We start from the raw sequence: 23,225 nt of genomic DNA, 5'->3' as shown, positions 1-23,225 counted from the left end.
TTTTATTAGCTCGATGGATATGTGATAAGAAGAAATGCTTATAAAAGCCCGTGTCTATAAAATTAACAATACATTTTCTTATAAAGTATTTATTTTTATTTTAATTATTCCTTTTTCTCAAATTGTTCAAACCATATATTATATTTCATAACATGCAACTAAAAAATAATTTATTTCATAAATTTTTGCATTATCATTATCATACAGACGCCGACCAAGCTGCCGTGGCCACGCAAACAACACGTCCCAACTCACCAGATATTAGTGAAAATACCCTAAGCAAAACCGACTCGACGCTCAATGCTGAAAACACCTCAGCACAAGTTGAAAATCTCGAGGATTTATCGCAAGCCTCCTCGAAGGCTGAAGCAACTAGCAGTAACGGCAACAAAAACGAACGTTACAAGAAGAGCTTGCGCCTTAGTTCGGAAGCCATTGTAAGTAATTACAAATATATAGATTTTTTTCTAAATATTTCCTCACTTATTATTACATTAATTTTCTTATTGTAGAAACAACTGAACTTGAAGGATGGCATGAACGAAATTGAGTTCAGCGTCACCACCGCCTATCAGGGCACCACACGCTGCAAATGTTATCTCTTCCGTTGGAAGCACAACGACAAAGTTGTCATTTCTGATATTGATGGCACGATCACCAAATCGGATGTGCTCGGTCACATTTTGCCAATGGTCGGCAAAGATTGGGCCCAATTGGGTGTGGCACAATTGTTTTCAAAAATCGAACAAAATGGCTATAAGCTATTGTATTTATCCGCACGTGCCATAGGGCAATCACGTGCCACACGTGAATATTTACGTTCCATACGTCAGGGTGATGTTAAGCTACCCGATGGGCCATTATTGCTCAATCCCACATCGCTTATATCGGCATTCCATCGTGAGGTGATCGAACGCAAGCCGGAACAATTTAAAATCGCTTGCCTCTCCGACATACGTGAGCTCTTCCCCGACAAGGATCCCTTCTATGCTGGCTATGGCAATCGCATCAATGTATGTTACAAAAATTTCAAGCATTTTCGTGTGTGTGTTTTGTAATGATTAATTTTTTGTGCTTTACTTCATTATTTTAGGATGTATGGGCCTATCGCGCTGTTGGCATACCCATTATGCGCATTTTCACCATCAACACCAAAGGCGAATTGAAGCATGAGCTAACACAAACATTCCAGTCATCGTAAGTACCACAAAAAAATTTCTTTATTTATATATAGTCACATAAATCAATCAAATCGATTTGTAGTAGTAAATAATTAACCATTAGAAACTGTATACAATCGTCTTAAAGTGGTGGTGTAAAGCTAAATGTGGTGAATGTCACTAAGTGGTGAATATTGCATACGTATATGTACATATGTATATACTTGTACCTGCCATGGAATGCGCTTGAGTCTCATAAGCACACATATAACCACATCTATAGTACACAAAATATATCCTCACGGTGGGTGGCGGCAATTGGTAGGATTTTGATGTATGCTAAGCTCTTGAAAAATGTTATGTCACCGTTTTTGCTACCCTAGTGAAATACTTTAAGGAAAATATATACAATATATCTTATGGTAAAGAAATTATAATAATAATAATGTCTCCTTGAGACATTTCGAAATACTTTCAACACGCTAGAGAGAAGAAGTTGAAGAAATTTGAATTTTTATTTGATTTGACGATGGTGCATATTATCATTAAAATTGAATAGAAGTAGACTTCAGACGAAACAATTAGGCTTTGCACCGTTACCCAGGTCAGCATAACAGAAGCGTGCGGAGTCTATATCCTAAAAGTGTCTACAAGGCACTAAATTGTGATATTTAGTCCAATAAAGTTTAAAGAAAATTTTAAAAACTTTGGAAGAAAAGAATATCTATCTACAAGATGTGCATACGTTATAGTTCAAATTATGTATTTATAAACGGGTTTTGATAACGGGTGATCCAAGTAGAGATACCTTCTTCAATAGCCTTTTTTGACAGATTACGCGGTAAAGCTGTCATGTTATTTTTGTTCAGTAATGTTAGGAATTTTATCATTGAAAGACTTACGGCTAAATAAAGTTTACAAATCACGTTCTGTGAAGAATATGTTTCGCGCGCTTCGCTCAACCTATGGTCAACATAATTGGCCCGTATTCGCAACACCATCAACCACCTCAAAGCCCGTATTAATTATTGGATAATATTCGACTGAATCGACCACGTCGAGCACGCTTTGAAGAAAATATAGCAGCCGTAGATGAAAGTGTACACATTCGCAGCAACTTGGACTCTTGAAAAGTTCTAGGAGGATCTGACATTTTCGAGCCAAATTTTTGTTCAGCCTTGAGGTCCATTTCCGGGTATATAACCAAGCAAAATTGCTACTTTAGCGACGAAAAACAAACTGAAAAGATTCACGAGCCTTCATTTCATTCAGAAAAAACAGTTTTGTGGTTCAATGTAATAATCGGCCCATAGTTCTTCAAAAACTATGTCGGTGAGAACGTAACCGTCAATGTCGACCGTTATCGCGCCATGATAACCGACTATTTGATCCCTGAAATTAAAGTTCGAGATCTCAGCGTCATTTGGTTTGAACGAGACGACACCACTTCCCACACATTGCATCAATCAATGAATTTACATTTCGGTGAGCAGATAATTTAAGGTTTGGGGTCGGCCGATTGGAAACCAACAATCTAGAGCTTCTGCAGACAATCACGCTTCGCTTCATGCTTTGGACCAGAACATCCATGGGCCATTCGTTAGTTACCAGCCGAAATGCTCGAACGAGTAATCGAAAATTAGATTCAACGGATGGACCATCTAAGCCGTAGCCTCGGCTGAAATAGATAATCTTCAAAAAATAAATACCAAAGAATATTCTTTCGAATGATAATAAACATTCCCCATTAAATTTGAAGCATCTGTATTTTTTCCTTAAAAAAGTAAGGAGCCTCGAAATGGATCACCGTTTATTAGTAGATATATGTATATAGATATGAATCAAAATGTATCAATATTCGATACTTTAGTTTTCGAGACACTCATAACATAAAAATTCAAAATATTTAAAATAATTGTTAAGTGTATGCTATACGACCATAAATAAAACGCATTCATGTCAATAACAAAAATTCATTTAAAATGTAAAATCTTGAAATATTTATTGTATTCTCAAAACTTAAACCCAATATCATTGCAATTCATGTACATTTAACATAACTGTAAAAAAGAAACAAAAACTCTTAACAGTACAATATTAAACGCTTCACTCACACTACGACAAAAGTGTCGACATTCGCCCATGCACTTGTATGAACTAAAAAAACATTATGTATTTAAGATTTGTGCATTCATTTGTATAAGTAAATCAAACAAGCGATCAAAATACATATAACCAATATGAAAAAAGCATAAGTTGCTAAAGTATATATTTTTCAAATGCTTTGCAAACATTTTTATAGCGGTTACATCAATCAGTCGCTCGAAGTCGATGAGTACTTCCCGCTATTAGATGTCAACTTGTATGAGTATCGTACCGACCCCTTTGACGATGACGAGGAGGAGGACGAATTGAAATTCAGCGAATCGGATGACGGCATTGAACTCGATACAGATGACGTGTATCTCGATGATAACAATGAAAAAACTGCTTCTACAGTAGTTGCCGAGGAACGTGGTCTGCTGTTGAGACAAGATAATGACAGAATAACTCAAACGAGAAGTAAATTTGCGCAGGCACGCAACAGCATAGTCATAAACTACTCTGCTGTTGGAGCAAGGCACTGAGCCTAAATTAATTCCGGTGGCTGCTGTGTGGCGCGTGAAGTCCCCCAACACGCGTGAAACTAAGTGGTGGAGTTTTAAAATATATATAAATAAAAATATTTCACCAACATAAATAGCTTGAACGCGTTGAAGCTGAGCAATACATGCTCAAATTGATTTTATTGTGATAATTGTGATCTAGTTTCGCACATATGTAAGTGATTCTACAATACAAATGTGATATCGTACTGCTCACAGTTTTTGACTGCAGTACTTTTTGTGCCTAAATAATTTAAATGCACTCACCAAGCTTTCACAATGCGACCAGTTTTCGTAAGAATAAAATTCATAAGACTAGTCCCTATTGCCTTTTGGCAATAATCAAAACAAATATAGACTATAGATTGTCTAGTTTTTATAATAATACATTACAAAAAGCTTTGAAAGCTAACTAAGCAGGTAAAATGAACAATATTTACATATATTTATAAGCGTTACAGTATGTACCTCAAATACAAAAGTATGTACAGGAAAATAAATTTTGGTTAATAATTTGTAATTGTAATTATGAAAATTTGCTAACTAATTAAGCAAATTAATTTATGTAAATTTATACACTGTTATTATATAAAAATTTTTAATCCACAAGCTGGACTGGGATTATTATTATTATTTTTATTATTTTTTTTTTTTGTAGTTGCTAATATGCACTCTGTTACTGTTATTCATTGGTTGAAGCACTTTTATTAATATACTTGAATAGCATTAAGCGAGGCAATTAGTATTTATGCATTTTCTATATACATACATATATTTACAAATATAGTACATATGTACATATACATACTCACTTTTATGCAACAAGTGTTAAATATAATGCTTAAAAATATGTTAATTGAATAAAATTCAAAAGTAAACATTTGTTTGGCTTGTTTTCTTTGTTTATGTTATTAATATATGGTAGCGGTAATTATGTAGTAATATTGAAAATGGAAAAATATGTATATATATTGTATTTTAATAATTATTATTTGAAAATGTGTATTTGCCCCAACTTTTATAAATGAAAAATTGCTGAAATTATTAATTTTCGAAAAAGTAATGATTTTAGTATTATTTTGTCAACGATATTTTTAATATAGACATCACTCTACCTAAATTTTCTTCATAAAAAGTTATTGACAGCAAACATAACCTCAAAATATGTAGCCGTACAATGCATTTAGCGCAGTAAAACCATTAGAAAAAACAGTTATTAACGCAATGACTAAATGTAGTTAGCAATTATTGGTAAATCACGCTTTCGAAACGCATACTAATTTACTTAAGGTTTTTTGTTAGCAATTTATATAAAAATAAAATATACTTAGAGAAATAGTAATATTAGATGTGTCTTTCTTCATCCAATTAATTACACCACAAGGAGTCAAGATAAAGATTGTGCTACAAATTTAGTTAAGCATACTTTTGAGCGTTCTTTTACCCGGACCCGGATCTTTTATCCCGGCAAAGCCTGTATACTCACCAGAATTCTGCCGCTACAACAACATTAGAAATTTTTTAGTGAAATATTATCAATGTCGTAGCATACTTTTCGCGCATACACAGATTTAGTTATTTAAGTTTGATCACAAGCATCACCACTGCCGTATTTTAGAGCAATTATGTGAGGTTGACAAAAAAATCTTTCTTACATAGTCAAATTTAGCAATTAGTTATAAGATATCATCAATAGCATAGCATACTTTTTGGCGCATACACAAATTTAGCAACATTTTCAAACAATAATGTGACTTCGAAAAAAGAAATACGTCGCTTATATAGTCAAATACATACATATATGGCTACTGATGATATCTTATATCAACAACATAGCATACTTTTAGGCGTTTATGCAAGCTTAGCAATGTTAAGCTGCTGTGTGAAGCATATTTTGAGGAATATTTTAGCCAGCACCACCATAATGAGACATATTTCCAATACTTTTGTTTCTTTACGGCAAAAGGTTTGCATACTTAGTCCAAATTATGCAAAAATCCATTAAATATTTTACAGTTTCAAGCACTGACTTGAAAATTTCTCTCTCCGCTATTTTAATTTTTTACATACAAATATCAAACTGCTTATAAAACTTTTTTTACTTTCACTTTTCAAGGTACTGCAGCATGACATACATTGTGGATCAGCTCTTCCCACCCATACGCGACGATGAGGGCGCTGTAGAATATTCCAATTTTAATTATTGGCGTGATCCTATACCGGAATTGGATTTAGTTTTGGATATGAGTAGCGCCGAAACCAACAACACCAGCAACAATGGTGAAGTAAATGCATTGCTGCAAAAGGGCTTAGCAACCATTCCAGAAAATTAATATGACCAACAACAAAATAATACTAATATAAATAATAAAAAGTTGATAACTGGAAATCATACCAAAAACACGAATGTAGTGTAAAACAAAGTATAAGTTTTGAATATTAAGTACTATTTAGTTGCGCTTACGCTTGGCAAGTTTTTCATGGGATATGCTTACACACTTAGCAATAAGTTTACCTTGATTTTATTTAATGTTACACGTGTGAAATAACAACATTTTTCGCTCTAACCTCAATTTTCAAACTTGTATACCATTTTTATAATACTTTGTATGGCTGTTTATATGGAAGATTTCAATATTCTTAAAAATGCAACTCAAACATTAATAAAAAGAGTTAAGAAATGAATGAGACTACAATAACAATGTGTGAGACTTTTACTAAAAAGTAATGATCTCAGTTTTAGATATTGAAAACATGTTTTTTAAACTGTCAAATCGTTGGCAGAGAAGGCTGCTTACTATTCGTAGTTTCACCAATTATTAAAAAAAAAAAAGAAAAATTGATAATTGACAAGTAATCGGTTTTTATGCGATGAGATGTGAAAATAATCTGAAAATTTTTAAGGAAATTATAGAAAAATGTTAAAATAGCATTATTGGCTAATAAATGAGTTGAAAGTGTTTTTTGGTATTGAAACTCATCAGTTTCATTCATAACTGGCTAATAAATGAGTTTAAGGTGTTTTTTGGTATTCAAATTGATCGAGTTTGATTCATAAAGTTTTTGAGCACTTTAAATATTTGTATACTGAATTTAACAGAAACAAAATTCAAAAACGAATTTAGTTCTTTAGACTGCTACTTATAGTTTTTAGCGAAGTTTCAAATGTAATTATGTAGCATCAACTATTTGAAAATAATCCTTTGGTGGTTTATATAATATAATATATAATGAGAACCATCAGCGAGTTTAGTGTTTTTGTCTAAAAAATAATTATTTCAATTAATATTAAAATATGTTATTTAGAGCACACATCAACCTAAATTGATTATACTATATTCCTACTATTTTTAAAACATTAATTAGAACCATAATAAATTATTAGTATTTAAGTTTATGCTGCTTCTATATTATAGTTACAAACCACCACGACTATTGAAAAGAAAAAAATGCAAAATACTATCAACGTTACTAGCACATGTACATATGTATATGCATGTGTGCTTAAACAAAAGTGTATGCAATAAAAAAATATTTCTTGGGAAACACTTTAAATAAATCATAAGAGTGGGTACGCACTATTTCAACCCATAACATTTCTTAATTACATTTGTATTTTAGTGTACATACACATGTATGTAAATATGTACATGACGAAGACGTGTGTAGCTGCCAATCGGTGCAGGTTTCTATCTCTATTGTATTGTCGTTGTGGTTATTGAAATAATTAAAATTCATATGTCATTATAATTGTAATCACTTTTAAGGTCTCCGTTTTATAGCTGTAAGAAATACTATGCATTAAAATTTGGAAAGCTACAAAATTAATTTTTTCTTTGTAGAATTATAATATTTTATGTTGCTTTGGGTATTTTAAATTTAAATAGTTTTATTAGTAAAGAATTTTTGTTAATGTGATATACATATTTAAAAACAAATGTAATAAAAAACATTCATTACAATTTTAGTAATTAATTAAAAATATTCATCTACTGCATCAGTTTTATTACCAAGCATATGTTCACATTTTAAAGTATACTTTTTGCTTTGTTTATCATAAAAAGTTGATTTTAAATTTTTTTTAAATAATACTTCAATGCATTTATTCCATTTATTATGCCAATTTGCGTATAAAAAAATAATTTCAAATTGTATGCGTTGCACAATATTAATTTTAGTTTATTTTAAATAGATATAAATATAGATATGTATATCGTCACATGAAATGCAAAATAACGTATCATCAAAAAATTCAAAATTGAGTCTTATTGATTACGCTTCACTACTTCAAATACATACATAATATTACATATGTTCAACATTTTCAGGTTCTGCGGTCAGATATAAACCAGTTTTAACCAATATTAAAATGTTGTTTCACTCATGTTCCACTTTATTTCGTGTTTCATTCATACCACTGTAAATTTCCGAAAATTTTGTTACGTTATTTTGCATTTCAGGTGACTGTTTATGTACATTAGAGTGTGTCTTATTCCCTAAGTTGGTGTATTTTTTTTGCTAGCGCGCACTGAAGCTTCAGTTTTTGCACTAAAAATATAATCCAACGTAAACAAACTCTTTATATTCAATTTAAATCGTACCTACATCATTTTACTGTACCATTTGTTTTATTTTGAATTTTTGGCTAAAATTTTTTTTTATACTGTCATTTCGGCACCATTCCTGGAAATTACTTCAGGAATGCTTTCTGCCGCTAAAACCCCAACAACAACAATCAAATACAACAATTCCCGCTCTACAACAAAGATGTTGATAGTTTTTTTTGATAAAAACATGTCTTTAATGTTATACTCAATCAAAATTATGCGTCAAATGTACTGTATCCATACAGTACACCATGTCGTATGAGTAACAGAGAATGGAGAAATCACTTATTCAGTACTGCTTGCTCAGTACATTTGATGTACCTATAATTTTAAGCGCGTATAACTTTTAAAGTAATAATTTTATAAAAAAAAGAATCAAAAAGTTATGCAGAACGAACATTTTTGTATTAAAATATCGTTTTTTTTTTCAAAATTATAATTTTTTAACTAATTAATGCAAAATATTCAATAAAATATAAACTAACAAAAATAAAAAAATTATATAAAACAAAATAATATATGACACGCTTTAAATTGAAAATAAAAAGCTTATTTAAGTTGCATGCTTGTTTTTAGGGTAAAAACTAAAACTTCACGTAGTTTTACAAAACAAAAAATCAACTTGTGAAATAACACACCCAGATACTCATGTACGAGTGTTGATTATTCACAGACGTACATATAATTTGTATTTCGTAGAAAAAATTATTACACATTGTAGCCTTGAATCAATAATATTGTGCAACAGATAAGCCTGTACTTATTATGTGTGATAATGCATTAGCACGTGATTGGCTTTCTGTATTTTTTTGAGAAGAATTTTAATTTTAACGCTTTGCAAAAGTTTTCATTATCGCTTCATAAGTAATCGTATATTTAATCGAACCATTTTATAGCACAAACAACAATTACATACATACAAATATACAACAATACCAAACATTATAAAATATTTTAAATATTCAAAATGAAAAACAGGAATTTATCTTCAGCTAAATAATTACATATAAGTTACAATAAAAGAACTCATACAAAATATGTCCAAAATTGATGGAAACAATGAATAAATAAAACTCAAATACAGCTTGCGTTCATTCATATACTATATGTACAATTTGACGATTTCACATACATATAAATTGGTATGTACGAAATGTTATAGGTATATATGGTGTTTTTACAGCTGTCAAAGTAAATACCACCATCAAGTGATCTTCGACTGTGTGGCAGATATTTCTAATAACAACAACAAATAATCCTAATTGTCATAGCGGTTTGACAAATAAAAAACTTCTCCATACCAGGACTTGATTTTGACGGGCTTGATTGTATGCCAGTTATATGAGGAAGAGACCCGGCTATTGAACGGAATTTTAACCCGATTTCGTCTGCTTATGCTGATTTATTATTTGTCGAATTTCCAATCCGCGATTTTTTATGAGGGAGCGACCGAGCTCCTTTGCTAAAATAACTGTTTCGGCTGTGGCTGTTTCGGAAGTTCTGTCATCTGCAATGAAACGAGCAATCCGTTCCCTCAACAGTCGGGTCTAAGTAACCGGAGCGGACCGGATTTTTAACCGAACGGGGACTGTCATTTCAGCACCATTACTCGAAATTACTGTAGAACTGTAACCACAACAACAACAACCGCAGTAATCGCCTTGCGAAATTGACGTTCATCAGTGATTACGTTCATATACCTGAAATTGAGTGGTGCACGAAGGTTTTTTTGGTGCATTATGTAAAGCCGTCACAGTTAGCTTTGTTAAAGTTTACGAAGGTACGATGGTCCGAAGGAATAAAGTGGGGAGTTTTTCGATCATGATAATTATAGGCAAATGGTGTAATGCGAGAGTTTATCATTGATCGGCAGGTTATGCTATTTAATGACAGGCGACCTATTACCATTGACCTACATTCTGGTGAGAGCTTCATAATTTTTTACGCAGAATGTCCGTCAATCTGTTTTGCAAACTCTATCAAAGCGACCCAATGATCGTTTGTCAAAAATCGCGGTGCACGTTAAAGTCTTCAAGAACCCATCTGTTCTCAGACGAAGTAACGCACCTTCGAGCTCGCCGTCATTGTTGGTGATTGTAAACGCACATTCTTGAACTTATGGTGCGCATGCCGGAACACGTAGAAGAATGACACCGTATTTCGGTCTAACACAAGGAAAGGACTGTGGGAGATGCCAGCTGTTACCTAAGACGAGGATTGGAGCAATATGAATGTGGGGGATGGTACTGATGATAGTGGGAGTCACGCTGCCTAGTTGAGCTGTTTGGGACCATAGAGGTCCAAATTTGGTCACTCGATCGGAGTAACGGGTTAATTTCGATATCGGAAGACCGGTGGAAGTAATTTATGATTCTGATCGATAAGTTTGTATGACATAGTCGTAGTTCCGTCTAAGTAGATTCTTGGTGAAAATTATGAGAAACGAACGGTAAACTCTGGTTGTCACTACCCAACTTTAAGAACGACTGGCGCGTTACTGTAAACTCGGCTTTAAGCGGTTTCTACGCTACTAAATAAGAAAGAGATAACACTAATCCTAGTTTTAGCTAATTTAAAAAAAAAAAAGCAAAAACAAGCAATGCAACATAATTGCAACAATAATAGTATTAACATAATATTGGCGTACCAATTTCCTAGCAATACATAATCTGACCGACCTACAATAAGCATTTAGTATGGTTGAAAACAGATGGAAAAGTACCGCTGCACCACAAATGTGCGTTAATCAAATTAATTGAAACTGTTTATCTCAAGAAATTTGTGAACAAATGCAAACATACATACATATGTACATTTATGTAAACACATAACATGAACAATACAATAACCACCAAAAATTTGGAATCACTTAGCGTAAAGTACACTATCAGCAGCTTTTTGGGGTTTTATGAACTTAAAATTTTGAAAAAATGTGATTAACAAATGTAAATTAGAAAAGGTAAACTAGTCGCTCGACTTTAAGTATATCTGTATAAAATTTCGTACGCCCCGTCCACGAAAAAATCAAAGCCTTACTAGACAATATATATATAAATATTTTACCAGCTTTTCATTAGGCACTCTGGTAAGGAAAGTGTAGGCTACAATATATTTCCCAGTATCAACATATTCAATCTGAACACAGCCCTTTTACACAAAAACCAAGATGTACCACATTTATGGATGGCCGAATTTGAGCCAATAATAAAAGCTTCGTCAGGATCGGAAAGGACCTCTCCGGACTCGATAACAAACGAGTTTTCAGACAAGACGACTCCTATCGTGCGACTTCTTCAATACATTCCTGGAGGAACTAATGCTATGCTGCAGAGCTGAATTGAAAAGGTACAATCTTCGGAATCCAACGGATAATACTTGCCAAAAGATGCTACTTCGGACTGAATAGACAATTGAGAAGTAAAGTCCTCTCTCGACGAACAGAGACCAAACTCTATACATACATATGTCACTCATTATTCCCGTCCTACTATATGATGCAGAGGTATGGACGATGACAACAGCTGATGTGTCTAAGTTACGAATTTTTGAGAGAAAGGTTCTGCAGCAGGTTTATGTCCCTCTGCATATATATGGAGAGATATATATACGACGACATTGATATGGTACAGCTAATTAAAAGGCAGCGGCTTCGCTGGCTTAGTCATGTCGTTCGAATAGATGAGAACACTGCAGTTCTGAGTGTACCCGCTGGAGGAAGATCTCCACTTCATTTGAAAGACCAAGAAGATTTTGTGAGTGGTCGATCGTTCCTAATGACATCAGCCAAAACAGACCTGGATTTATAAAGTTATTTTAAAAGTGTTATATACAGTTGCAACAACTAAGTATAACAACAGAACCGAACAGCAATTTTTTGGACATACCAAGCCGGTTTTCGGTCCATTTTAACACAAAACCGAGGTGAGATCAAACCAATTCGCGTGTTGGTGCTTTAAGGCACGATCAGTTGAAGAATCGGTTGTATATCCATATATATGGTATATTCGTATATATGATAAACAAGCATTGTTACTTAAATTAGTCCTGTTATTACATAATATCTCGTAAACTGCAAATAAGATATAATTTCATTTTCTATTAATGCAATCAGTGCAAGGTCTCAGCTTGAAAACTATTATAGCGCTCTTCCCCCAAATAACTGTTGACCGGTGTTATTATTGTTCATAAAATTAACAACAACAACATTGGGCATAATAAAATCACGTGATATTAAAGCATACATACATATGTATGTACATATGAATTTTTGAGTCTTTAATTATTTAAGTAGGTAAATAAAAAAAATATTTTGATAGCATATGTACATATGTATGTATTAGGAGTGTATATTCAACAGATCGACCGAGCAAAATGTCACAAGAATTGCAACCAGACTTTCAAGTCACTTGGGGCATTGTCTGCTCTTTTATTTGACCGCCTTTGACACAAGAATCATGCTAATTTCTACATCGTGGTGTGTGTGCTATGTACTTGGTTGTATGTGTGAATATACCATACAATTTGAGCAAATTGAGGAGTGGAAACTTTTCGCCATAAACATTTTAGTACAATTACCTAGCTCCAGAAAGTTCTTCCTATTTATTTAATCATGCTCTTTTATTTATATTGCATACTGAATGCCCAGTAGGAAATTCAAACACTTACGGGGTTATTCACAGAAAATTGCCATATTTATAAGTACTATCGAATGGTGGTAGGTAAGGTGGATGTCTGATGACGAACCAGGGCCTTTAGGAGACGTGTTGTGAAAGCTGTCGAATGTAAAAACTGTCCGCATTAATGCAGAATTTGGTTCAACTGCTTTTCTCGTATAACTCTAAAAAAAAATTTTGTAACTTTCACTGTATATTCTTGGAACATGAGAATTTCAAAACAATCGATGCAGTTTTTTAATTCCAAGACAAAAAAACGTTTTTTGAGCTGTCATAGGAGGTATGTCCATTAAAGTATCTGAATAAAYAGGGTCCATTTCTGAGGAAGAGTAACAAAAATATAAGAACTGCTAGTGTAGTGCAGTTATGCTATGGTGAAATTTGATTCGGTTTAACTTTAACTCATCAAAGTGATTATCAAAAGAGTTACAAAAAACTTCTCTGATAAAGTTTATAACTGTTAAGCCTAAAAAAATAAGCAAGGATATGCTATATTCGGATGTAATAGAACATTTCATACTCTTGCAACTTGTCAGGACCAAAGCCAGAGAAATGTGTATGTACATATTTGACATAAGGTTTGTTAGAGTAAGGAAAATAATTATATGTAGTACTACAGGATTTTTCCGAAAAGTAATAGGACTGAGTCGATTTAAAAAAATTTATTGAACCAATAGTAACAATTCTTTAAAAAATTTCAAAATCGGCTGCTGCGCGATTTCCAAGCATTGAAGGCGTCTCTGAAGACTGTCTCTGGAATAGCCTTGACAGCCGAGGAACATGCTGTATGGTTCCCCTCTGAAGTCTCAAAATGCTTGCCTTCGAGGCAAGGAAACAAAAAAACGTCCGGGGCCACATCTTTGCTGCAAGGATGCCGGCCTTGGTTAGGTAGCTGTTGACAAGAAAGACGGTGTGAGCCGCAATTTCTGGTCGTCAATGAGCACTTTTACGACCATCTTCGCGCACACCTTGCGCATGTTCAAGTGCTCAGTTACAATGTCAAGAACCACACATTTTGATAAATTTAACATCTGGACAATTAAACGAATACTTAGTCGACGGTCTCAGTTCAAAACTTTGCGCACACGAGTCACATTGTTAGTATTTGTCAAAGTCGCAGGTCTCCCAGCACGGTTTTCATCAGCGACCTCTTCCCGGCGCTCCAAAAAGGCCTGGTGCCACCGAAAGACACCACTTCTTGCTAAGGCAACATCTGGGTAAGCCTGCTTGATCATATCAAATGTCTCTGTCGCAGATTTACCGAGTTTCATTTTTGTCTTACACCACTTACAGCAACACGTCGCGCGAAAATGTTTGTCCTGAATATCCAGGTGCTCGGAGACAACTGACCAGCTCGTTCGTTAGCTAGGAACACAATCTACCGAATCCAGTCGGTGCGCGCACACCCCAAAGTGCAGTAGCAGCGAAAGAACATCAGCCCTATTACTTTCCGGACAAACCCTTTATATGGGAATTTGAGTAACACGTAGATATTTTTACATATTTTAGACATTCAAAGATTTATATTATACATCTAAGATTATACGATCATTTAATTTTTACGAAAGTTTGAATATCTGTGATTTAAATACATTTATATATTTTTTGGAAATACTATATGCAGTTAGAAGGCTAGAGTCTAATAAAATGCTCCCAAGGTTTCAGACTTATGAAGTAAAGTCAGCCGGGTGTTCAAAAATCCCTAAATTTCAATTATATATCTCACAGATTCACCGATATTTTCGATCATAAATCAACTATAGATATTTATCTGCGGCCTTGAACAGTTTTGGTTCGATTTGGACAATTTTTGATCAAAAGGTGACACACTTGACGACGCAATTCGTGTAAATTATTTATTATTTTATCTCATTATGATAATTGCTTCTTGATTTGTATACCGGATAGTGAAAAAATCAAAAAAAAAATTGAAATCGTGTTATATGGGAAGTAGGCGTGGTTGTAGTCCGATTCCCCCCATTTTAATTTTGGCTTAAGCAGTTTAGGATCTGTTTAGAGGACGGGGGTCATGTCCTATTTTTCAAAATTTTCAAACCATAGATGGTCCTTGCTACTGTAATTCTCTGTGCCAGTACTATATCTTAATTTAGTGCTTAGTTATGTTAAAGGCGTTTTGTAGGCGTGGCAGTGGTCCGATTGCGCCCATCTACGATCTCGTTCTTTTATTGCCAAGTAACAGGCATACCAACTTTCATCCGGATATCTCAATTTTTATTCAAGCTACAACTTGCACAGATGGACGGACAGACAGAAGTTACCCGGATTCCAACTATCTCGATTAGTTTTAGGTGATACGTACAACCGTTAGGTGAAGAAAACAGTTATACCCGTAACAACGTGTTGCAAAAGTATAAACAGTTAGACAAGAGCTCATTATACTCAAATCAGCGAACAAAGCTTGAAGAACTTCTCTAAGGATTAAATATTTTAAAAATTATAAGCTATTTGACTATTTCATTCATTTTAGATTGAACCAAACCAACTTGTGGAGATTTTAACAGTAAATAAGAATAATAAGAACTTCGAAGTATACGAGATTTGATTATAATATAAAAAGGGGTTGCTTCCAATAACTCTATTGGGATTTTCCCCAAAACATGCGAAATACCCGAATTGAGTACGTTATTGTAATGCGTGGCTTGTAACCAGTTTAAGTAAATATTAGCTAATTAGTAAAATGACACTAAATTGTAAATGAAAATAAGGTAATTTACGTGAGAAAGCCTAACAATGTTTGCCCCAATGACTGTTATTGCCCCGCAAGTATAATATTTGGGGCCTGTCGCAGTCAACAACCAATTATACGTTTATGTGCATAAATCTAGAGTAAGTAGTTTGTAATTAATGATTTGCTAGACTTCTACAAACATACATATATGTATATGTATGTATATGTATGTATTTGTATGCTTTGCAAATTAAGTCCCATGATGGAGTGAAAATTTTCCAAAATTTAAATATGTGACCCAATCGTCATAATCACGATTGAACGAGATCAACGACTGTCTACCGCTCTGTCTGCCTGTTGGATACCATGCATAAATATAATTCTACATATACATATATGCATATTTGCATGTGTATATGTACATACATATGTATATAGCCACTTCAGAGTCCACTAGAATGTCAGCTTATTATTAAATCCAGTACAGTCGAGCTTCATGTGTGGAGCGCGATTAAGACGAGATTGTTCTATACAGTGTGCAGCAAAATGTGTGTGCGGTCCATACTAGTAACTATGCGCATTGTATACCATATGTATGTATGTATGTATGTAAGTACATAAGATCCAACAAATGCCAGAGCCAACATGACAATGATACATATACAAATTGCACTTGAATACCCGCTCCTTCAGCAGCGCAGCCACACCACTTAGTCAGAAGATAAACAAATCCACAAATGACCACATAGGTATACTCCTATGCACACCATATTTACATAAGTATGTTATTTATATAAATGTATGTACATATGTTTGTATTTAATAGCGCACTTACTAAAACACATACAATTACAATTTGTGTGTATATGCAATGCAGAGCACTCATGATGGAATTGGCCCCGACATCACCCACTCAGTTGACATGGTGGACGCACTTGTTTTTATCGGACAAACTATATAAGGCAAAGTTTGATTTGAAAATTTTATCAGTCAATTTTTGTATTTCTCAGCATTTACAATTGCGCTTAGCAACCAACTAAGATATCCTTACAGAGAGCCTTTTCAAAACAGGAATCAAGCATAATTTTAATAAACAAAATGAAATACATTGTCGCCGTTTTACTCGCCGCATTGGTGGCTATGGTAAGTAATGGAAATAAATAAATGGTTACAATTTTTTTTTTTCATATTTTTTCAAATTAATATGCACTACAATATATTTGTAGGCCGCTGCCGAGGAGTACAAGATACGCAATCAGGATGACTTGTTGAAGGCGCGCAAAGAATGCATGGAAGCGAAGAAGGTGCCCACCGAACATATTGAGAAATTCAAGAAATTCGAATTTCCCGATGATGAGGTGACGCGCTGCTACATTGAGTGCATCTTCAACAAATTCCAACTCTTCAGCCCCACCGAAGGTTTCAAGACACAAAATCTGATTGCACAACTCGGCCACAATAAGGAGAATAAGGATGCCGTTAAGGCTGATATTGAGAAGTGCGCCGATAAGAATGAACAGAAATCGGACTCATGCACATGGGCATATCGTGGATTCAAGTGTTTCATCAGTAAGAATTTACCGCTGGTGCAGGAAAGCCTCAAGAAGAATTAAATGCATTCACAGATGACGAGAAGTGAGCGTGTAGCCGGTGCCGAGCATAACAAGAACCACTAACAACACCACCCGCCACCACATCCACCACTAGCAACAACCTCATAAACAATAACATACATAGATAACTACTGCAATAAGCTTGTGCAATGCTAACCATAGTAGTGAGCAAACAACAACAACAACTGCATCAGAACCATAGTAAAGCCAGGTAAATCACAAGCGCACAGGCACGCCGGCGTCAAATAACTGAAAACAAAAAGTAAACATTCAGGCTCATGCTCATGTATGTATTAAATAATAAAGATAGAGTATAAATTTGCAATAGTATGGTTGAATCATCTTGAAACGTCCTGTTATTTTCGCATTTAACTACTACAATTTTTTTTTTTGTTCACACATCTATGTATTATGTTTCATTCGTTCGATGTTAATTAACTTTCACGAATAAAAATGAAATTAATTACAATGTGCAAAAGGATATTTTATTACAATTAGTATTAGTTCGAAGAATCGGGAAATTTGTTAGGTTAGTTTATGAGCGCCTGTAAACGAATGGTACTTATCCAGAATTTACCCTAACATATCAAATATATCTCCAGCATGCAACCAGTCCCCGCATGGCACCGGCCACCACGTTTCCTGTGCCTAACGTTGGATGACATCGACAACTTATCTAATCCTTACCATCCTAAGGGGTGATTAGGTACCCGCTACAACAATCGACGGGTGTACGTAACCGGAACGCACCCAGCTTTTACACGACCGAGGTCGGTCAATTGGGTAGTATTCCTCCAAATTACGTCAGCTATTATTTTATCGATACGATACGAGAACAGAGGCTCCTTTTAGTCCATTTGGTTTCCAGCACTCTCGCTCTATTCTAAAAGTGTGTAACAAAAAAAATCGTCGGGCACAACACCCTAACAGTTTGTCTCAGTAAGTTATTGCGTTACGATTCTTGTCTTTTACCTGCAACATTATTCATATAACGTATTTTGTGTATTCAATCTTCTCCCGTGTAATCTGATGAAATGATTAATTTAAAGTTCGCTCCATCACTAAATCAACATACTGCTTTTGGCCTATAGATACCTGTAACTATGACCCTGATTTGTGTCTATACAATCCTTCTTTATTCCTCCCCGTATGAAAGGTCGGTTGATATACTTATACCAAGTGACTATTTCGGAGTAGTCTCAGTAGTCTCTAATATAAAAAATTTAACAAAAATATTTACCCATATTGATTATACTCTCGTAACACAAAATCAGCATATTCTCTATTACCTTTTAGGTAGCTGCGTCCATGCCTTGATTTGTAGTTTTTGAAGTTTTCAACCTTGATAAAACTCTGTGCCACTCCACATTTAGTTATTTATTTTTTATTTAATCAGGTTGACCCCGATTTGAGCTGAGCTTCTAGTTGTCATATCGTACAAAAATGTTTAATATCCAACCCTTTTTCGGTCGGTGTATAAATGAAGATTGTCATCCTTGTCCTCGATGAAATTTCCCTGCTGTGTTGGTGCCAAAATTCTACATCCACACCTCCATCTCATGCGCATACAATGGATGAGGTCATCTTAAGACCCATAGGTCATCGAATCATATCCCCCAGGATATCATCCAAACTTATTTAGGTTCACTGCTTTGTGCTGAATACCATTTGGTATTAGCCTTCTCCGACTTTATTTCTGCGAACCACCGTAACTTCGTTTTTTTTAAGAAAACTATAATTGCCAGAAAACTTCAATTATGAAAGATAATCGCAGCTGCCGCCCGAATATTCCAGCAGTCTTTGGTAGTGAGAGCGATGCCTTTGATTCGTGTGATATAAGCATAAGGGTTATCAATTTGGAGATTCTACCATTACTAGGCAAACCGGTAAAACACCAGCCGATAATTTACGCTGAACCCCTTGGTGGACAAGACTAAGATCGGCGTTGTTCAACGTCTACGCAAAATACGAAAATACTGTGCGCTACTTACCAGTAAAAAGGATCAGGGCATAATCAGAAAGACAAAAGCTTCCAAATCCATCTGCACAAACGGAATAAATATGTTGATGTTAAAACATTTCGGCTTGACGGGTGTAAGCTACCACACCAAGGTACTCAATCTCCCACTAACCAAACTTTAACTAATTAATGTGAAAAAAAAAATCGGAAGATCGGTTTCACTACTGATATCTTAGAAGCCGCTCAACATACATTAGTCACAATTCTACTTTTCACAGAAATTATCCATGCAATCATGTAGTTGCACATACATTTAACCGACCAAATATCGAAACCCCCTAACCCTATGGTCCGACCGCTTCGAAATAGCAGGATTCCTGGCTCTACCGTTAGATGACTTCGATGAACCTTACCACCCAAATGAGGGACTAGATAACTGCTATAACAACAACAAATTGTATACTTGTACAGGAAATCGAGTAAGTAGCATTTTTGTAGTCAAGCAGCCAGACATGTCAGAATAAATACTAGAGTTGCTTGATTACCACATTTTATATTTTTAACCCACCGAATATCATTCCACCATCGCGTGAAATTTCTTCTTTAGCTTTCGTCATTGACCTACAATCCGGAATGTGCATTTAATCCACATTGTTGTCCTTAATATATTTAACATTACATTCGAATTCGTATTTTGAATAAATAAATAAATAAGTATATCAAATAAAAACGCATTCAAATAGTTTATATTAGTTTTATTTTCATAAATTTTTTCATCTAAATTAAATTTTATTATAATATTTTTTTTTTTTAATTTTCGTGCGTTATTATTTCCTTCATTTTTAACGCTTTATTATTTTCGTCCGCATTCTTTACTGCCAGCCATTCTTATTTTTTTGATTCTCTAATTTTTTTGGATAATGTTGAAGTTTTTTAGGTGTTTTCTTCTTTTTTACCTTATCTTGCTTTGTTCATCTTATATGCTTTTTGTGGCCTTTTTATATTTTAATTTTTTCATATCTTTTCCGATAAGGACTTTAGTTTTCATCTTTTCGTCTTTTGTTTGTTTTTTCTTTTATTGTTTATCTGCTTCTTTTATATACTATATGTATTATAATATTTTCTTTATTTTGCCATATTTCATTTCCTTTTTTTTTCTTTGAAAGCTTCTTGAATGTTTAATAGCTTGGAAAATAAAACTGTTTATAAACAGGTATGTTGGTGTGTTGCAGTTCAAAAAACATTATAACCAGTTAACCATTATAACGGAAATCCATCTTTTACTTTTTTTTATATATTTCTCGTTGTATTTTTGCCTTCATTATTTAACAGGATCTTCAATATTTTATTTTTATTCGTTTTTCGCTTTAAGCATTTTGGTCCTTCTTTTTAATATTTTATTTTTTATTTTTTTTCCTTTCTGCTTTCACTTTTTTATTCTGATGCTTATTCTTTAAATATTTATGACATCATTTTTTTAGAAGTTTGGTAACGAACGGCTTTTATATATAATGTTTTTTGAAATCATTTTATATATTGTAAAAAAAAATCTGAAATCAAATTAGTTGGATTATAAAAAGTGTTTAAAATGATAGGGGTTATCACAGGATTTAACAGTTGGTAAGTAATTTTTGCGTTTTTAAAATGATGTTTGAATGAAATGAAGAAAAATTTTACTTTCTTGACTAAACACATCTATGGCCTCAAAAATAGATTAACGAATTTAGTATTATACTATTTATTATAGTACTTGCGAAAAGTTTCTATGCTCTCGCCCTTCTTTTTCGGTTCACCCAATATACTCATTAAATCATTATCATAAAAAAATAAAATAAAAAAATATCTCAAATGTAATTTAAAAGTTATTACAACCTAAAAAAAATCGATTAAAGAAATTATAAAATTCGTCCAATAAACGTCTTTATGCACGAATTATTAGCTTAAAGAACACTTATTTGAATCATTTTCTATTAAAAAAAAAATCCCTTGAAAAGTATATGCTATAATATTGGCATAGAAAATGTGTCTAATTTGTTGAAATGAAAATTAATTTGTAAATAATGAAACATAAAGCCAATGAGACTTAGCTGTGATAAGGAAAACAAAACTGACTTACCTTAAAAGTAAGAGTAAAACATTAATCAGTATGGTGCATAGTAATTTGCACGTCCGCGATAACCCCTTCTGAAACGAAAGCATAGTTCGAGTTAATTCAATGTTTCGAGATAAACAGATCTATAACCGTATACTTACATTGGACGACGTGAACCACGGAAGGATGTGTGACAACAAGCGCGTGATATGCGAGCACCTCGGCCACGGAAACTTCCGCGTGCAAAACGATTTGTCGTAGACAATCCTGGGCGATTAGTGCGCTTTGACATGACCTAAAATATATAAGTATATTCATATAATTTTCGTACCAATACTTATATTTCATAATAGACATTTGCATTTGTGTACAAACCTTAATTTGGCGACCTCTAAAAAGAGTCTCGTTCATAGCCAATGCTGTCTCAACAAATTCCTTTGAACCAAACTCAATATAAGCAAACCCTTTGGGGTGACCATCAGCTTTATTGCATAGTATAGTCACACGGTTTATGGTTCCACAACCATGAAAATGTGATTCTAACTCCTCAGCGGAAGCGCCATAGTCAACATTACCCACGTATACTGAACGTGTATCAATTTCTTGTTTTTCTTCTAAAGATAATGGCACTGTGGCCAATCCTGTTGTAGAACCAGCCATTTGTTTGTCCACTTCAGATTGCATTTGTTTAATTTTTTCGGCTTCCTCTTCCATTTCCTTAACTCGCGCCTTTATTGCTTCCAGTTCAGGATCGATTTGCATATTGGCTTCCTCCTTTTTACCAAACAAAAAAAAAAACAATTTTATTACAAAACACTGTATACATATAATTGTAATATTATGGGACTAAATGCATCAATATAATGTGAAACTGAACTGCACTCGTGCAAAACAGAAAATTCAAATGCCAGACTATTGGCTTTATATGTATATGTTGCTCTAGGTAGGCGTTAATTTGAGCTTTTGTTTTGCATTTTTGGGTTTCTTTCTGTTCAATCTTCTGCACTCCATGAAGCAGCTATTGTCGAATGTGCACATATTAAACCGGAATTTAAAGACATTTGTATACTACACAGCTTTTCATTATTTTGAAGGTACTCACCTCGTTTTCGTTCATTAGTTCTGCTTCGTGCTCGCCATTTGCCTCGTCAAGATTGTCCAGCAGTTGATCTTCGTTTAACGATAAGTCTTCGTCTGCCATTTTACTAATCGATATTTTAAAGCTGCCACCAAATAAACAACCACGCAGGAAAGTTCAGATACAGTTCTCTTTTAACTTTTATGGCTCTTCTCCAAGCGTAAACGGTCCACTCTTTTGTCTCCAATACTAACGTTTTGCGTCAAAACCTGTGACGTATGAAATTTATATTAGTTTCCTTTTCTGTCTTTAGGCCATTCATATGCTTGCATACAAATACAATGTAAAAGTATCTTATGCGCGCGCACAACTAAATTCGCTTTACTACACCCGCAGCCATTTTGGGCGAATTGTGCGAGCAAAAGCCAAGAAAAATTTTTGTGGGAAACCAAAAACAGAGCACTCATTGACAGCGTGACATTTTTGTTTTTCCATATTTACACGAAATGGACTTCAATACTTACCAAGTACAAATACTACGTCAATTGTGTTAAATTCACGTAATATAAATATTAAAAATTGTTATGGAATTCCCGCACAATATTGAGATTTTAGTTTTATTTTTAATTTCACGAAAGTGAAAACTATACTGATTTCTCTGCCACCGGTTGTATAAAAGAAACCTACGCAGCGAATTAAGTTGACGTA

General features: G+C 33.9%; 3 protein-coding genes across 4 annotated transcripts in view; 2 read left to right on the top strand and 1 right to left on the bottom strand.

Moving 5' to 3' along the window:
• Positions 1–4,295, top strand: part of LOC108969933 (phosphatidate phosphatase LPIN3) — a 22,719-nt gene extending 18,424 nt beyond the window's left edge. Inside the window, exons 10-13 of the mRNA XM_018934953.1 lie at positions 208–437; positions 513–1,013; positions 1,094–1,197; positions 3,463–4,295. Of these exons, the coding sequence (XP_018790498.1) occupies positions 208–437; positions 513–1,013; positions 1,094–1,197; positions 3,463–3,787 (1,160 nt within the window). The 3' untranslated portion in view covers positions 3,788–4,295. The remainder of the gene's footprint in view (positions 1–207; positions 438–512; positions 1,014–1,093; positions 1,198–3,462) is intronic.
• A 12,453-nt stretch (positions 4,296–16,748) lies between these two features.
• On the top strand, positions 16,749–17,649 carry LOC108969925 (general odorant-binding protein 99a). The gene is made up of 2 exons (XM_018934942.1): positions 16,749–16,917; positions 17,001–17,649. Exons 1-2 carry the CDS (start codon positions 16,873–16,875, stop codon positions 17,385–17,387), a joined length of 432 nt encoding a protein of 143 aa, XP_018790487.1. The 5' UTR covers positions 16,749–16,872; the 3' UTR covers positions 17,388–17,649.
• Positions 17,650–20,799: 3,150 nt separating this feature from the next.
• Positions 20,800–23,208, bottom strand: LOC108969921 (polyadenylate-binding protein 2). 2 transcript variants are annotated; one of them, XM_018934938.1, is made up of 6 exons: positions 23,042–23,208; positions 22,542–22,786; positions 21,815–22,213; positions 21,601–21,734; positions 21,464–21,531; positions 20,800–20,897 (listed from the first exon to the last, which is right to left on the bottom strand). In XM_018934938.1, exons 2-5 carry the CDS (start codon positions 22,638–22,640, stop codon positions 21,489–21,491), a joined length of 675 nt encoding a protein of 224 aa, XP_018790483.1. In that variant the 5' UTR covers positions 22,641–22,786; positions 23,042–23,208; the 3' UTR covers positions 20,800–20,897; positions 21,464–21,488. The 2 variants fall into 2 exon arrangements, with proteins under 2 accessions (XP_018790483.1, XP_018790484.1); XM_018934939.1 differs by having other exon boundaries at positions 21,464–21,528.
• Between the last annotated feature and the right edge of the window lie 17 nt (positions 23,209–23,225).

This window comes from Bactrocera latifrons, unplaced genomic scaffold (genome assembly GCF_001853355.1).
Source record: "Bactrocera latifrons isolate USDA-ARS-PBARC rearing strain unplaced genomic scaffold, ASM185335v1 scaffold_27, whole genome shotgun sequence".
Classification (NCBI taxonomy): domain Eukaryota; kingdom Metazoa; phylum Arthropoda; class Insecta; order Diptera; family Tephritidae; genus Bactrocera; species Bactrocera latifrons.
The sequence above is the reverse complement of the archived record's forward strand: the minus strand, read 5'-3'. Positions and strand labels throughout refer to the sequence as shown.

Coding starts and splice junctions, on each gene's coding strand:
- LOC108969925 (XM_018934942.1), top strand. CDS start 16,873: ATGAAATACATTGTCGCCGTTTTACTCGCCGCATTGGTGGCTATG. Junction 16,918..17,000: donor TCGCCGCATTGGTGGCTATG/GTAAGTAATGGA, acceptor ATATATTTGTAG/GCCGCTGCCGAGGAGTACAA.
- LOC108969921 (XM_018934938.1), bottom strand. CDS start 22,640: ATGGCAGACGAAGACTTATCGTTAAACGAAGATCAACTGCTGGACAAT. Junction 22,214..22,541: donor AACTAATGAACGAAAACGAG/GTGAGTACCTTC, acceptor TTTGGTAAAAAG/GAGGAAGCCAATATGCAAAT. Junction 21,532..21,600: donor CGTGGTTCACGTCGTCCAAT/GTAAGTATACGG, acceptor CTTTCGTTTCAG/AAGGGGTTATCGCGGACGTG.